At 42.4% G+C, this 16905-nt stretch overlaps 1 protein-coding gene across 2 annotated transcripts in view; it reads right to left on the minus strand.

The window, feature by feature from the left end:
- Positions 1 to 16905, minus strand: part of LOC115203968 (erbin) — a 139266-nt gene that overhangs the window by 36141 nt on the left and 86220 nt on the right. For both annotated transcript variants that reach the window (XM_029769104.1, XM_029769103.1), the window contains exon 7: positions 14391 to 14447. In XM_029769104.1, the coding sequence (XP_029624964.1) occupies positions 14391 to 14447 (57 nt within the window). The remainder of the gene's footprint in view (positions 1 to 14390; positions 14448 to 16905) is intronic.

The raw sequence follows: 16905 nt of genomic DNA on the forward strand, positions 1-16905 counted from the left end.
ACATGGTGCTGCCAACACAATACTTGAAAATAAAATAGGGTTTCACTCCGTGATGTTGGATTTGCCCCAACCCTGTAGTTTAGGCAAAAACGTCAAATTATTTGCTGTGTTGTCTTGCAGTATTACTTAACAGAATGGAGAATTTGGATTGTATTTTTTTTTTTTAATTAAACACAGGCTTCTTTCTTTTCACTTTGTCAGAGGCCAGTAAAGGAGTGAATGCAATGTTGTTGATTCTTGAGTATTTATCATGGTGGCAGCATCATGTTATGGGTAAGCGAGGTCAGTACAGGTGCATCAAAGCTGGGAACGAGACTGAAAAAAAGCTTCTATCCCAAGGCCATCAGACTGTTAAAAAGCCATCACTAGCACAGAGACTGTTGCCCTATATACACAGACTTGAAATGACTGGGCACTTTAATAAATGGAACACTGGTGACTTTAATAATCTTCACATATTTTTGCATTACTCATATATGTATATACTGTATTCTATGCTATTGTATCTTAGTCTGTGCCACTCTGACATTGCTCAAATAGTTATATTAATTCCATTATTTTATTTTAGATTGTGTGCATTTTTAGACATTACTTCTTTAATATTACTGCACTGTTGGAGATAGAAACACAAGCATTTCACTACACCCACAATAACATCTGCTGTATGTGACAAATACAATTTGATGCTTGTCATCAGCAGCGACTGGGGATCAAAATAAATATGAAAGGAGCAAAGTCCAGGTAAAGACACACCAGAATGGCTTTCCAAGAGATGTTGAGTGTTCCTGAGTGGTCTAGTCTCAGTCCTGACCTAAAACTGCTTTAAAAGAATATTGATGTCAATCAATTATTACCAAGCAAATGTAATGAGCTTGAGCAAATTTACAAAAACAATGGATATACACAGAGTATACAAAACATTAGGAACACCTGCTGTTTCAATAACAGACTTACCAGGTGAAAGTTATGCCTTGATGTCACTTGTTAACTCTACTTCAATCAGTGTAGATGAAGGGGAGAAGACAGGCAAGACAAGGATTTTTAAGCCAATCGAGACATGGATTGTGTATGTGTGCCATTCAGAGGGTGAATGTGCAAGACAAAAAATGTAAGTGCCTTTGACCGGTGTATGGTAGTAGGTGCCAGGAGCACCGGTTTGAGCATGTCAACGCTGCTTTCACGCACAACAGTTTCCTGTGTGATAAATGGTCCACCACCCAAACAACATCCAGCCAACTTGACAACTGTGGGAAGCATTGGAATCAACATGGGCCAGCATCCCTGTGAAACACTGTCGACACCTTGTAGAGTCCATGCCCCAACGAATTGAGGCTGTTCTGAGGGCAAAAGGGGTGCAACTCAAGGTGTGTTATACGCTCAGTGTATGTTGCCCTAAAAATTGTGCAAAGTTGGTCAAATCTGATTCCCAGCTGACAAAGGTGCTTCCACCAAGTATTAACTCAGGGGGTGGAGACCTCCAATTATTTCATTTTTATTTGTAATTTTTTGTGGAAAATATCCATTCACTTTGAAAATGTGGAGTAGGTTGTGTAGCTCTGTAGGGGGAAAAAATATAATTTAATCCTTTTTAACTTCTTAGGGCTGGGCCCCTTTTTTCTCCACAAGAAATATCAGTTTTGGCAGAAGGACACAGTCTTGGAAATGCGTGTTTGCTTTTGCCATGAAGACATTACGCACCTGCTAAAATCGGTTTCCTATTGAACATAGTTCTTTCCGTAAGAAATATTATAGTTTGATTACATTTTAGGGTATCTGAGGAGTAAATAGAAACATATTTTGACTTGTTGAAACAAAGTTTAGGGGTAGATTTTCGGATTCCTTTCTCTGCATGTTGAAAGAGTATGTTACTCAAATCGATGGCACCAACTAAATTGACTTTTTGGGCTATAAAGAAGGATTTTATCTAACAAAACATGTTATAGCTGGGACCCTTTGGATGACAAACAATCGCATGGCATGTTTTCACAGTAATAGCTACTGTAAATTGGACAGCGCAGTTAGAATAACAAGAATTTAAGCTTTCAGCCGATATAAGACACATATGTACATAAATGTTTAAAATCCATAATATTTATTTGAATTGCGCGCCCTCCAGTTTCCCCGGAAGTTGTCCCGCTAGCTGGAGCAAAATGTGAAAAAAAGTTAAAGGGTTGTAGACTTTCTATATGCACTGTATGTTAGTGATGTGCAGGTTGACTCATAACCCACAGTCCCTGCGGTTATATCAGCGGGGTGGGCGGGTCTAGGGTCATGAAATATTGTATGGGTTAAGGGTGGGCTGGTTGAAAACCATAAAAAAAATCCATGAATGTATCATTCTTGCGTAAGTTCTAACTACAAGCTACATTGAGGTTCTCTTTCATTCTTTTAGGTTATCTGGCATTAGTGCCTAAGCCTAAGCTTTAGGGCCTAACTGTACACGTGCCAAATAGCCTTCACGCCAATCACCAAATGCTTTTGGGAACCAAAGAGGCAAAAAAGACAATGTTGGAATTTAATTCAATAAGAGAAAAGCTGCAAAATGGAGAGTTGAAAAGAAAGAGAAGGGAGGGCCAGAACAGTAATGTTTAGGAAAGATTTGGTGAAGTGGTAAAAGAGGATGATAGCAGTGCCAGCTACTGTACGTTAAGTGTGATGATTGTGAGGCGCTATACAAATTCAACAGTCACATGACGGGGACTTCAAATAGGCCTATGGCACGTCAAGGGGACTGTAGCCTACTGTACCGATGGGTTAAATGGATACGGAAATCTGGACACGGACTGTAGGTCTATAACCTCTTACATAGCCTTAATATGAACTCCTGCAGAATAAAGCATTACTTGCGGTGAAATGAATGATACACCAAATGTAGGCAAAATGTTCTCTCTGGAACAAGAGTGGAGAAATATGATTTTCTTCCAGCATCTTAAGAGAACACAAATGTGCAGTAATATACCGTCTGTAGAGGTGCTCTTTATCAACCTCATAAAAGCTGATCGCATGTCAGCCACATAAATTATGCACCCAAGCTGAACTGAAATCTTATCAAAAACATTGGTCATTTTCAGAGCTTTCTATTTCCTTACAACCTGTCAAACTGATGTTATTTAAACATTTTGCACAGAAAATCTTTGCCGTTTTATAATAAAACGTTTTTTTTTGCTTTTGTATTTTTCTCCTCAGTCCCTAAACGTCATTGCACCATGAAAGAAGCAGAGATGACAGAGAACTTCACCGATGTCAACTAGATTGAAGCACTCATTCTATCGATTTATGACGGCCTGGTGAGCAAGGGTTTATTTAGTCTTCTAGGGCAACATATGAGGACAGAAGAGGAGCTGCATGCATCTAATTATACAAATTATAAAGCAGAAACATATCTAAATCAGGCAAAAATAAATCCTGCACCCACTGTCAAAAAAAACTAAAACATTCTGCCGTCTGACAGTAGCTTACAATGCATTTTCTATAATAGCGGGTTAGGGTCGGGCCTCAGGTTCACACTTTATCACATAGTTGGTCGGATGCGGATGGATTATTAGCAATTCCTGACGGGGGGAGATAAAACAACAGCTGACTCGCACACTACTACTGTATGTGCCTGCTCTCTGCGTACTCATCCATTTACAGTGCATTTGGAAAGTATTCAGACCCCTTGACTTTTTCCACATTTTGTTACTTTACAGCCTTATTCTAAAATGGATGAAATTGTTGATTTTTTCTCAATCTACACACAATAGCCCATAATGACAAAGCAAAAACAGGTTTTTGAAATTGCAAATGTATATATAAAAAACTGATATCACATTTACATAAGTCTTCATACCCTTTACTCAGTACGTTGTTGAAGCACCTTTGGCAGCGATTACAGCCTCGAGTCTTCTTGGGTATGACGCTAGTAGCTTGGCACACCTGTAATTTGGGAGTTTCTTCTATTCTTCTCTGCAAATCCTCTCAAACTCTGTCAGGTTGGATGGGAAGCATTGCTGCACAGCTATTTTCAGGTCTTTAAAGAGATGTTCGATCAGGTTCAAGTCCGGGCTCTGGCTCACACTCACAAACCTTTACAGATGCACAATCGAGAGCATCCTGTCGGGCTGTATCACCGCCTGGTACGGCAGCTGCTCCGCCCATAACCGGAAGGCTCTCCAGAGGGTAGTGAGGTCTGCACAACGCATCACCGGATGCAAACTACCTGCCCTCCAGGACACCTACACCACCCGATGTCACAGGAAGGCCAAAAAGATCATCAAGGACAACAACCACCCGAGCCACTGCCTGTTCACCCCGCTATCATCCAGAAGGCGAGGTCAGTACAGGTGCATCAAAGCGGGGACCGAGAGACTGAAAAACAGCTTCTATCTCAAGGCCATCAGACTGTTAAACAGCCATCACTAACAATGAGTGGCTGCTGCCAACATACTGACTCAACTTCACCCACTTTAATAATGGTAACATTTATGTAATCAATTTATCACTAGCCACTTTATATTATAATGTTTACTTACCCTACATTACTCATCTCTTATGTATATACTGTATGCTATACCGTCTACTGCATCTTGCCATCTGATGTAATTAAATGTATCACTAGCCACTTTAAACAATGCCACTTTATATAATGTTCTCATACCCTACATTGCTCATCTCATATGTATATACTGTACGCTATACCATCTACTGCATCTTGCCATCTTGATGTAATGTATCACTAGCCACTTTAAACAATATCACTTCATATAATGTTTTCATACCATGCATTGCTCATCTCATATGTATATACTGTAATCTATACCATCTACTGCATCTTGCCTATGCCGTTCGGCCATCACTCATTTATATATTTTTAGGTACATATTCGTATTCATTCCTTTACACTTGTGTGTATAAGGTAGTAGTTGTGAAATTGTTAGGTTATATTACTTGTTAGATATTACTGCATGGTCGGAACTAGAAGCACAAGCATTTCGCTACACTTGCATTAACACCTGCTAACCATGTGTATGTGACAAATAAATTTGATTTGATTTGGCTGGGCCACTCAAGGACATTCAGAGACTTGTCCCGAAGCCACTCCTGCATTGTCCTGTTGGAAGGTGAACCTTCACCTCAGTCTGAGGTTCTGAGCGCTCTGGAGCAGGTTTTCATCAAGGATTGCTCCGTTCATCTTTGCCTCGATCATGACTAGTCTCCCAGTTCCTGCCGCTGAAAAACATTCCCACAGCATGATGCTGCCACCACCACCACTGTCATGTGCCTTTTACAGAAAAGTGGCTTTCGTCTGGCCACTCCACCATGAAGGCTTGATTGGTGGAGTGCTGCAGAGATGGTTGCCCTTCTGGAAGGTTCTCAGAACCTCCACAGAGGAACTCTGAGGCTCTGTAAGAGTAACCATAGGTCACCTCCCTGACCAAGGCCCTTCTCCGCTATTGCTCAGTTTGGCTGGGCGGCCAGCTATAGGAATTATCTTGGTGGTTCCAAACTTGTTCAATTTAAGAAGGATGGAGGCCACTGTGTTCTTGGGGACCTTCAATGCTGCAGAAATTGTTTGGTATCCTTCCCCAGATCCATGCCGACACAATCCTGTCTCGGAGCTCTACGGACAATTCCTTTGACCTCATGGCTTGGTTTTTGCTCTGACATGCACTGTCAACTGTGGGATCTCAGACAGGTCTGTGCCTTTCCAAATCATGTCCAATCAATTGAATTTACCACAGGTGGACTCCAATCAAGTTGTAGAAACATCAACGATGATCAATGGAAACAGGATGCACACCTGAGCTCAATTTCGAGTCTCATAGCAAAGGGTCTGAATACTTTCCGAATGTAAATAAGGTATCTGTTTTTTATTTTGAATAAATGTGCAAAAAAATTATATAAACCTGTTTTCGCTTTGTCATTATGGGGTGTGTAGATTGATGAGGAAAAAACAATTTAATACATTTTTGAATAAGGCTGTAAGGTAACAAAATGTGGAAAAAGTAAAGGGGTCTGAATACTTTCCGAATGCACTGTATGTGTACGCAAACTTTCACCCAGTGTCCCTGTAGTCTAGTTTCTTAAAATAATAAACAAATAAATACTGCTTTATATCACACAAGGGCCCTGTTATAGCAGGCTCACGCCCAGGTCTCCTTCTCAACCATTTAAGGCCAATTTCGTCACAGGAAAAAGCATCGCAAACATTTGACACAGATACGGTTATGTTACACCAGGGGGCCATGAAAAATGTTATGACACAGGCCAAAGACATTTGTTCAAATAACGTCTGGAATTGATGCTGGTCTAACTTTCCTCCATATCCAGGCTTGCTTTTCATTGAGTTTTATCGATTTCTAACAAATTGGCAGCAATAGATTTTCAGGTCTGGGGGAGTTCATATGCATCTAGTGACAGACTTGTGGCAAGATATTGATGGGCGATTTAACAACCATGATGTCATCCGGTCAACATCCATCCCACTTCACTGACAGGTGCTATAGACCTATGCTGTGTAGATCGATGCATATAGATACTGGACGCTATACGACATAAGCTAAATGACCATTTCATGAGAAACATAACGTGTTATTGCATGTGTTACTAAGACAAACAAAATCTAAACACGACCTATAACATGAGACAAAAATGTGTTAGGCGACGGTTTCTCAGTGGGGATGAACCTCTAGGGTTGCATCCCAAATGGACCCTATTCCCCTTATAGTGCACTACTTTTGACCAGAGCCCTATGAAGGGATTACGGTGCCATTTGGGACACAGCCCTAGTCCTCAAAACACCAGTCAAACCAAACGCAGCTCGGCGCTAGGCTTGACAGTTACGCGCTTCCCTCCGTGGAGGCTGTTTTGTCTTCGCTGCCCCTCAAAACATCCCACTTTAATCCATACCATGTATCTGTCTGCACAATCAAACTACACAACGAGGCGGTTTCACGGCAATCTCTGGGTTTGGTGTCGTAATAAATGTTGGGGTCGATATAAAAACACGGCCTGTGTTTTCGTACCATAATATGAATAAAGAAGGCTTGATGAAAGCATGTGTTTCTGCTCTACCAGGCTCTGTTTCAGAGCTGCTTTCAGAGACACTGGGGTTGGTACAGGGTCCCAGAGGAATAAGTGAGTAAGAAGAGGAACGCGTGACGGTGCTTTTCGCCAAAAAGTGTCTGGGGTAAGATGAGTGTGTGGGTGCGTACGTGCAGCTGTGTGTGTGTGTGTGTGTGCCCTAGCATTTTGTGTATGTGTGTATATTTATATCCCGGGATGTTTGTGCGTCTCTGGCATCCATCCTGCCATTAGGCCTTCTGTTTGTCAGAGCTCCAGCCCTGCTGTCTCAGACACAGAACACAGAGGACCAGTCAGCTAGGGGACAACAGAAGAACTGGACCTAGATACACCGGATAGGCTTCAATTAGACAGAGATAGAGGAGAGACACAGAGAGAGGGTAGAGCAAGAGAGCGAGGTAACGAGACCGAGCAGAGGGGAAGAGCGAGACAAAGAGAAAAGAGAAAGGGAGACTTCTCCAAAACCACCTGTGGCACTCTGGATGCACTTTACAATCATTGTTTTTAATGTGAAAGAAGAGGCTTTCAAAAGATGAAACAGAACATGAGCTGCAGTCAGAATTTCATGATTTTTACATGACTTCACGACTTTTAACCACATTTCCATGATCAACAAATAGGCAGCGTAGCTATGTACGTATAAAAAAAGTTAGCATACATGTGGAATCAACACTGGGAGGCTAATCTCTGATCCCATATACCATCTCCTGTTGCTGTGCAAGGCACTTACACCCCCCCCCCCTTAAACAAAGTAGAATACATGTTAGGTAACTATATAAAACACGTGGTCAGTCAGCTTGGAGAGCTACTGCTCAAACACATCAGTGTCATGTTATGGAGGTCTGGTTGAGTAGCTCATTTCTGAAATGTGGTTGGTTAGAGGGGGACTGGAAGGGAAACCGTACACCCAGTAGCTCTCCTGGAGGATGGTTGACCACCCTTGTTGTAAAACATCGCAACATTACAACTAAATCCATTTTTATGCCTTTATAAAATAATTTCTTCATTCAATGTATCAAAGTTCAAATGGCTACGGTAGACCTACAAATCTTTTTATACAGCTGAAGCAAGCCCACTTTTTCATTTTCTTCCAGGAACTGTACCCTTATAGTAGAGTCAAATGGATCTTAATTACCTTAGAAGTGTTTTGTTTGCAGGCTGACTAGCATCTACTGAGCTGCAATGTCCCATACATCAGAAGCCCAAATCAACTGGAAGTATTGCTGACACAATCCAAAAAGGCTACATCTAATGAAAAAAAAAAAGACTGTTTGTGATACCAAAATTAGACTCAACGCGATTGAGAAGAATCCGAAGGAATACAATGGCGAAGCGAGTCGTTTGTTTTGTTGGTTTAAATTAATAATTTGAATCGTTCCAAAAAGGAAATCAACTTTGTATGGCCTTACAGTATTTGCGAGTGTCAGTGTAAAGTTTTTGGGGACATGACGAAAACATGAATACATGCTAACAATAGCTAAACCGATAACTAGTCAGGCTACAATATACACTAAACAAAATGATAAATTCAACAATTTCAAAGATTTTACTGAGTTACAGTTCAAATAAGGAAATCAGTTCATTGAAATAAATGCATTAGACCCTAATCTATGGATTTCACATGACTGGAAATACAGATATGCATCTGTTGGTCACAGATACCTTAAAAACAAAGGTTGGGTGTGGATCAGAAAACCAGTTAGTATCTGGTGTGACCACCATTTGCCTCATGCAGCGGGACATCTCCTTTGAGAATTGATCAGTCTTGATTGTGGCCGGTGAAATGTTGTCCCACTCCTGTTCAATGGATGTGTGAAGTTGCTGGATATTGGCGGGAACTGGAACACGCTGTCATACATGTCAATCCAGAGCATCCCAAACATGCTCAACGGGTGACATGTCTTGTGAGTATGCAGGCCATGGAAGAACCGGGACAGTTTCAGCTTCTAGGAATAGCGACATGGGGCCGTGCATTATTATGCTGAAACAAGAGACGATGGCGGTGGACGAATAGCACAACAATGGGCCTCAGAAACTCTTCACGGTTTCTCTGTGCATTCAAATTGCCATCAATAAAATGCACTTATGTTAATTGTCCATAGCTTATGGCTGCCTATACCATAGCCCCACTGCCACCATGGGGCACTCTGTTCACAGCGTTGACATCAGCAAACCGCTTGCCAACACAACGCTATACACACACTGTCTGCCATCTGCCGGCCCAAGTTGAAACCGGGATTCATCCATGAAGAGCACACTTCTCCAGCATGCCAGTGGCTATCCAAGGTCAGCATTTGCCCACTGAAGAAAGTTACTACGCCGAATCGCAGTCCGGTCAAGAGCCTGGTGAGGACGACGAGCACCCAGATGAGCTTCTCTGAGACGGTTTCTGACAGTTTGAGCAGAAATTATTTGGTTGTGCAAACCCACAGTTTTATCAGCTGTCTGGGTGGCTGGTCTCAGAAGAAGGTCCTGGACTGGCGAGGTAACACGTGGTCTGCGGTTGTGAGGCCAGTTGATCAGCTTTAATATTGTTGATAGAAGCCACAGTATAATTGCCTGCATCATTTCCAATCCCCTATACACTTTTTGGTAAATATATTTTTTTTAAATTATTTTCCCGGTAACCCCATCATCCCTAATTGGAGTAATAAAAAAAATACTTAGGCTTCTACAACCTGGTTATACAGACTATATACAGTGCATTCAGAAAGTATTCAGACCCCTCGACTTTTTCCACATTTTGTTAATGTACAAATTCTAAAATTGATTAAATTAAAAAGGTTTTCCTCAATCTACACACACACACACAATACACCATAACGACAAAGCAAAAGCAGGTTTAGATTTTTTCTCAAATGTATTAAAAATAAATAAATCACAATTACATAAGTATTCAGACCCTTTACTCAGTACCTTGTTACAGCACCTTAGGCAGCGATTATAGCCTCGAGTCTTCTTGGGTATGACGCTATAAGCTTGGCACAACTGTATTTGGGGAGTTTCTCCCATTCTTCTCTGCAGATCCTCAAACTCTGCCAGGTTGGATGGGGAGCGTCGCTGCACAGTTATTTTCAGGTCTCTCCAGAGATATTCAATCGGGGTCAAGTCCAGGCTCAGGCCGGGCCACTCAAGGACATTCAGAGATGTCCCGAAACCACTCCTGCGTTGTCTTGGCCGTGTCTGAGGTCCTGAGCACTCTGGAGCAGGTTTTCATCAACGATCTCGCTGTACTTTTCTCCATTAATCTTTTCCCCAATCCTGACTAGTCTCCCAGTCCCTGCTGCTGAAAAACATCCCCACAGCATGATGCTGCCATCAGCATACTTCACCGTAGGGATGGTGCCAGGTTTCCTCCAGACGTGACGGTTGGCATTCTGGCCAAACATTTCCATCTTGGTTTCATCAGACCAGAGAATCTTGTTTCTCATGGTCTGAGAGTCTTTAGGTGCCTTTTGGCAAACTCCAAGTGGGCTGTCATGTGCATTTTACTGAGGAGTGGCTTCCGTCTTTCGACTCCATCATAAAGGCCTGATTGCAGCACTCCACCAGAGATGGCTGTCGTTCTGGAAGGTTCTCCCATCTCCACAGAGGAACTCTGGAGCTCTGTCAGAGTGACCAGCCAACCGTCACGTCTGAAGGAAACCTGGCACCATCCCTACGGTGAAATATGCTGATGGCAGCATCATGCTGTGGGGATGTTTGGTCACCTCCCTGACCAAGGCTCTTTTCCCCAAATTGCTCAGTTTGACCGGGCGGCCAGCACAAGGAAGAGTCTTGGTGGTTACAATTTAAGAATGATGGAGGCCACTGTGTTCTTGGGGACCTTCAACATAAAATGTGGAAAAAGTCTGTCTGCAGCATGCTCTGGTTAGGCCTAAAATGAGCCAATGTGATCAGAAGTGCCATGGTGTTTCCTTGGCATCTCTATATAGCTGACCATCGATGTACAGTTTATCAACCACCATGGAGACGCTGCCCATCAATGTACAGAACCAGTCAAAAGTTTGGACACACCTACTTATTGAATTTTTTTTTTTTTTTACCATTTTCTACATTGCATAATAATAGTGATGACATCAAAACTATGAAATAACACATGGAATCATGTAGTATTTTAGATTCTTCAAAGTAGCCACCCTTTGCCTTGACAGCTTTGCATTCTCTCAACCAGCTTCACCTGGAATGCTTTTCCAAAGGTCTTAAGAGCTCCCACATATGCTGAGCACTTGTTGGCTGCTTTTCCTTCACTCTAAGGTCCAACTCAACCCAAACCATGTCAATTCAGATGATTGTGTAGGCCAGGTCATCTGATGCAGCAATCCATCACTCTACTTCTTGGTCAAATAGCCCTTACACAGCCTGGAGGTGTGTTAGGTCATTGTCCTGTTGAAAAACAAATGATAGTCCCACTAAGAGCAAACCAGATGGGATGGTGTATCACTGCAGAATGCTGTGGTAGCCATGCTGGTTAAGTGTGCCTTGAAATCTAAATAAATCACTGACAGTGTCACCAGCAAAGCACCATCACACCTCCTCCATGGTTCCGCGGAGATCATCCGTTCACCTACTCTGTGCCTCACAGACATGGCGGTTGGAACCAAAAACCTCAAATTTGTACTCATAAGACCAAAAGGACAGCTTTCCACCAGTCTAATGTCCTATTTCTCGTCTTCTTGGCCCAAGCATCTATTCTTCTAATTGGTGTAATTTAGTAGTTGTTTCTTTGCAGCAATTCAACCACGAAGGCCTGATTCACGCAGTCTCCTCTGAACAGTTAATCTTGATATGGGTTTGTTCATTGAACTCTGAAGCGTTTATTTGGGCTGCAATTTCTGAGGCTGCTAACTCTAATGAACTTCTACTCAATTGTCTATTTTTTTTAATGTTGGGTAAAGTATTTTCCTTCTTTCTCAGATTTCTTTAGAGAGCTGGTCGTTCATTCCATAGTTTGTGCCTTTGAGCTCACTACCTTTTCTTCGTACCCTGATTTTCTGCTGGAAGTGCTCAAAACAAGCTATTATAGGGCGCAGGCCATGGTGGGATGTACTTCCTATTCTATGTACTTGCGAAAATGTCATTCATTGTACCTGGTCTTGTGAAATTGTCAGATTAGTAGATATGAACTCGTGCACAGATGCCTCACGGTTTCTAGATTTAACCTTTTCAGTGCCAGAGAATATTGAGTTATCCCGCATACTGCGTATCAGTGTATCCAGCACGGTCCCTTGAAGGACTGTTTACTTTGATTTCCAATTTGTCAACAGTGCCCCTTAGTGCTTTATTCTCTTGACGCATATCCTCAAGTTGTCTGTTATTGAAAGCGAGGGCGATGTTGAGGTCAGCTAGGTTCTTTCTCATTTCATCTTAAAACAGACAGCTTTTGAGTTATGGAGACCAGAACACTTACTTTGGAAGCGTTGACGTCATCGCCGGTGGAGTTGTTTAAATCAACCGTGTCACTGGATGAGTTCCTAAATCTTTTGGCAGGCTTTATGGCAGAGATCCCGGTGTCTTGGTTCTTATGGCCAGCCTGAGTTAAGGAATCCCTGCAATCCATGTCGCGGTCGGAATGGTAGTATTGGTCAATGAAAGATTCCAGATTCCACAGGCTGTCATGTGATGGATCCAGCTTCTCCAGTTTGGGTAAGCTCAAAGTTCTTAACAGCATTTTCTGGAATTCTTTTGCACACCACACCGCAAGGTATTGGTAAACTTTCATTAGTAAGGCTTGCAGGAGAACAGCCTATTTCAATATAACATATTTATCAGAAATGTTTTTATTTTGGAGCGTTGCTCCGCCACGCTGCATACCTGCTCATGCTCCTCCTGTCCGGTTGCACGTACTGCCAAATGTTCTAAAACGACGTTGGAGACGGCTTATGGTAGAGAAATTAACATTCAATTCTCTGGCAACAGCTTTGCAGTCAGCATGCCAATTGCAAGCTCCCTCACACCTGTCAGGTGGATGGATTATCTTGGTAAAGGAGAAATGCTCACTAAAAAGAGATGTAAACTAATTTGTGCACAAAATTTGAGAGAAATAAGCTTTTTGTGGCTATGGAACATTTCGGGGATCTTTTATTTCAGATCATGAAACATGGGACCAACACTTTACATGTTGCGTTTATATTTTTGTTCAGTATAGTTCGGAAAGCAAAAGGCCATTACTGTAAAGAGAAGACAACTACAAAGATAGACTTTACATTATCAAAATTCCCAACTTAATTGAGCGAACAGTAGGCCTAAAAGCCTATCTTATTGGCACCAGCTGAGAGCATCGGCCATATCCCCGGTGAGCGTGCACTGCGCATATCCACTCTATCATTGTTGGTTCAGTGCCACTTAAAAGTTTGTTTTCGGACAATCATTTCCTCCTCCAGTTTAGATGAACATCATTCTATGCGTGTCTCTCCTTCTCATTGGCCTCTTATATGGACATTGTTTTTATCGATCTGTTTGTCAGTGTCAGCAGAGTAGGCTACCCTGTAATTTGCCATAATAAAAAAAGATCCTGCTTATGTGTCCAGTCATATAAAGTGAACTACAACTGCATGAAATGTGTTTTTCCTGTGCAAAGAAAGAAACTTCTGATATAGCCTATAGCCCAGGTCTCTACGCTATACACGCTCAGACATGCATTGAACAATCTTTTTTGCAAACAGTGATTGAGTTCTATTATTTGCCTACATTATGACTATCCAATCTACTCATCACTTAAGTCTGCAAATGTAATGACACATGGAATGCTTTATTATAAAGGTGCATTTTTTATGGTGAAAATGTACTTCCCCAAACTTTAAAAACTCACGCTCCTCCTGCAAAGGCTAGTGATTCAGCTGTTCGTTACTCGTCTTGTTGGCTGAGGAAAAGTAAATGTGGACAGTTATTCTAACATCTTCAATGTGAGCTGTAAGGACACGCGGCGTTGCATCCTCGACTTGCATGTTCTGTTAAGATTAATTACCATAATCGAAATGTGATTTCGGTCATTCTGAACACCGTGGGTGGGCGCCCTAATCCGGTTACACACCCAATGCATATGGGTCTGGTAAATTTCTCAAATGTCTGGTAAATTAAAATTCCACACGGTGGAATTCAATGCCACAGAGAAAAAGTGAGAGACAGAGAGCAAGAGTGTGTAGGGGAGAGAGGGAGAGAAAAGAGAGAGAGCGAGAGGACAATCGAAAGGCACTTGTCCTTTTTTCTCTCCCTCCTACAAACATGGTTGCTCACAAAGAGCCACCTCTTGTTCGTCTGTGGACTGTGAGGTCTGCAAGGGCTTTGATATGGGGAAAACATGTGAAACAGAGACAGAGAAAACTTACTTTGGCAGCATCTTTAACTGGTTCTCTCTCAGCTCCAGGATCTGCAGTTTAGTCAACCTGAGGGAGAGTGAGAGAGGAAGAGGAGAGCGAGAGACAGATGTAGAATACAAGTCACTGACATAGCACTCACTGTGTATACTCAAAGTGAAAATCTATTGACCAGCCTTCAGGGACATGGGATAGTGTTGTTTTACTGGATGGTTTTGTCTAAAAACAAAGGCTTATCCTGGGGCTGGATCACTGGGGCCTGACCAACGATGTGAGCCATACAGATATGTAATTCAAGATTCCACATGACTCCTGCTAGTTTGAAACCCAGCTGTGATTCAGCTGTAAAGTGGGGAAACTGAGCCCAAGAGAAAGCTACATAAGGTCAGTAGCAAGGTTTCCTCCCATGTCATAAACCTACATGATCTAGCCATGATTACATACTATAGCTTACAGTAAATTCATAAAGTATTCAGACCCCTTCCCTTTTTCCAAATTTTGTTACAGACCCTTTGCTATGAAACTCAAAATTGTGCTCAGCTGCATCCTGTTTCCATTGATCATTGTTGAGATGTTTCTCCAACTTGGAGTCCACCTGTGGTAAATTCAATTGATTGGACATGATTTGGAAAGGCACAAACCTGTCTATATAAAAGGTCCCACAGTTGACAGTGCATGTCAGAGCAAAAATCAAGCCATGAGGTCGAGGCATGGATCTGGGGAAGGGTACCAAAACATTTCTGCAGCATTGAAGGTCCCCAAGAACACAGTGGCCTCCCGATTAGCGCAGCGGTTTAAGGCACTGCATCTCAGTGCTAGAAGCGTCACTACAGACCCTGGTTCGATTCCAGGCTGTAACAACCGATCGTGATTGGGAGTCCAAATAGGGCGGGGCACAATCGGCCCAGCATCGTCCGGGGTAGGACGTCATTGTAAATGAGAATTTGTTCTTAACTGACTTGCCTGGTTAAATAAAGGTTAAATAAAATTAAAAAAACATTCTTAAGTGGAAGAAGTTTGGCACCAGGACACTTCCTAGAGCTGGCCGCCCAACCAAACTGAGCCATCAGGGGAGAAGAGCCTTGGTCAGGGAGGTGACCAAGAACCCAATGATCACTCAAACAGAGCTCCAGAATTCCTCTGTGGAGATGGAAGAACCTTCCAGAAGAAGGTCTGCAGCACTCCACCAATCAGGCATTTATGGTAGAGTGGCCAGACGGAAACCACTCCTCAGTAAAATGCACACGACAGCCTTGCTTGTAGTTTGCCAAAAGGCACCTAAGATTTTCTGTTCTGATGAAACCAAAATTTAACTCTTTGGCCTGAATGCCAAGCGTCACGGGACAAGTCTCTGAATGTCCGTGAGAGGCCCAGCCAGAGCTGGGACTTGAACCCAATCGAACATCTCTGGAGAGACCTGAAATAAGCTGTGCAGCGACGCTCCCCATCCAACCTGACAGACCTCGAGAGGATCTGCAGAGAAGAATGGGAGAAACTCCCCAAATACAGGTGTGCCAAGCTTGTATCATCATACCCAAGAAGACTCAACGCTGTAATCGTTGCCAAAAAGTGCTTCAACAAAGTACAGAGTAAAAGGTCTGAATACTTATGTAAATGTAATTTCAGTTGTTTTTTTTTTTTTTATACATTTGCAAAAAAAATGTACAAAATTATTTTTTGCTTTGTCATTATGGGGTATTATGTTCAGATTCATGAAAAGAAGAAAAAAAAAACAATTGAATCCATTTTACAATTAGGCTGTGTAACGTAACAAAATTTTGAAAAAGTAAAAGGGGTCTGAAAACTTCCAGAATGCACTTTCCGAATAGAGTTGTGATCTTCCCCCGTGGGAGAGATGAGTTATATGATAAAGAGTTAGTCTCTATAGAGACAGGGGAGAGTGGAAGTTGAAGCAATTGAAGAAGAAAGGGTTGTAGTAGCAGTTGATTTTATCTCAAACTTTCACACACACACACAACTGCAACACACACACACACACACAACTGCAACACACACACACACGACTGCAACACACACACACACACACACACACAACTGCAACACACACACACACACACAACTGCAACACACACACACACGACTGCAACACACACAAACACACACACACCTGCAACACACACACACACCTGCAACACACACACACACACACATACCTGCAACACACACACCTGCAACATACACCTGCAACACACACACCTGCAACATACACCTGCAACACACACACACACACACACACACACACACACCTGCAACACACACACACACACACACACACACACACACACACACAACTGCAACACACACACACACACACACACACACAACTGCAACACACACACACAACTGCAACACACACACACACACACACACACAACTGCAACACACACACACAACTGCAACACACACACACACACACAACTGCAACACACACACACAACTGCAACACACACACACACACACAACTGCAACACACACACACACACACAACTGCAACACACACCACACA

This window comes from Salmo trutta, chromosome 12 (assembly GCF_901001165.1).
Source record: "Salmo trutta chromosome 12, fSalTru1.1, whole genome shotgun sequence".
NCBI classification, from domain to species: domain Eukaryota; kingdom Metazoa; phylum Chordata; class Actinopteri; order Salmoniformes; family Salmonidae; genus Salmo; species Salmo trutta.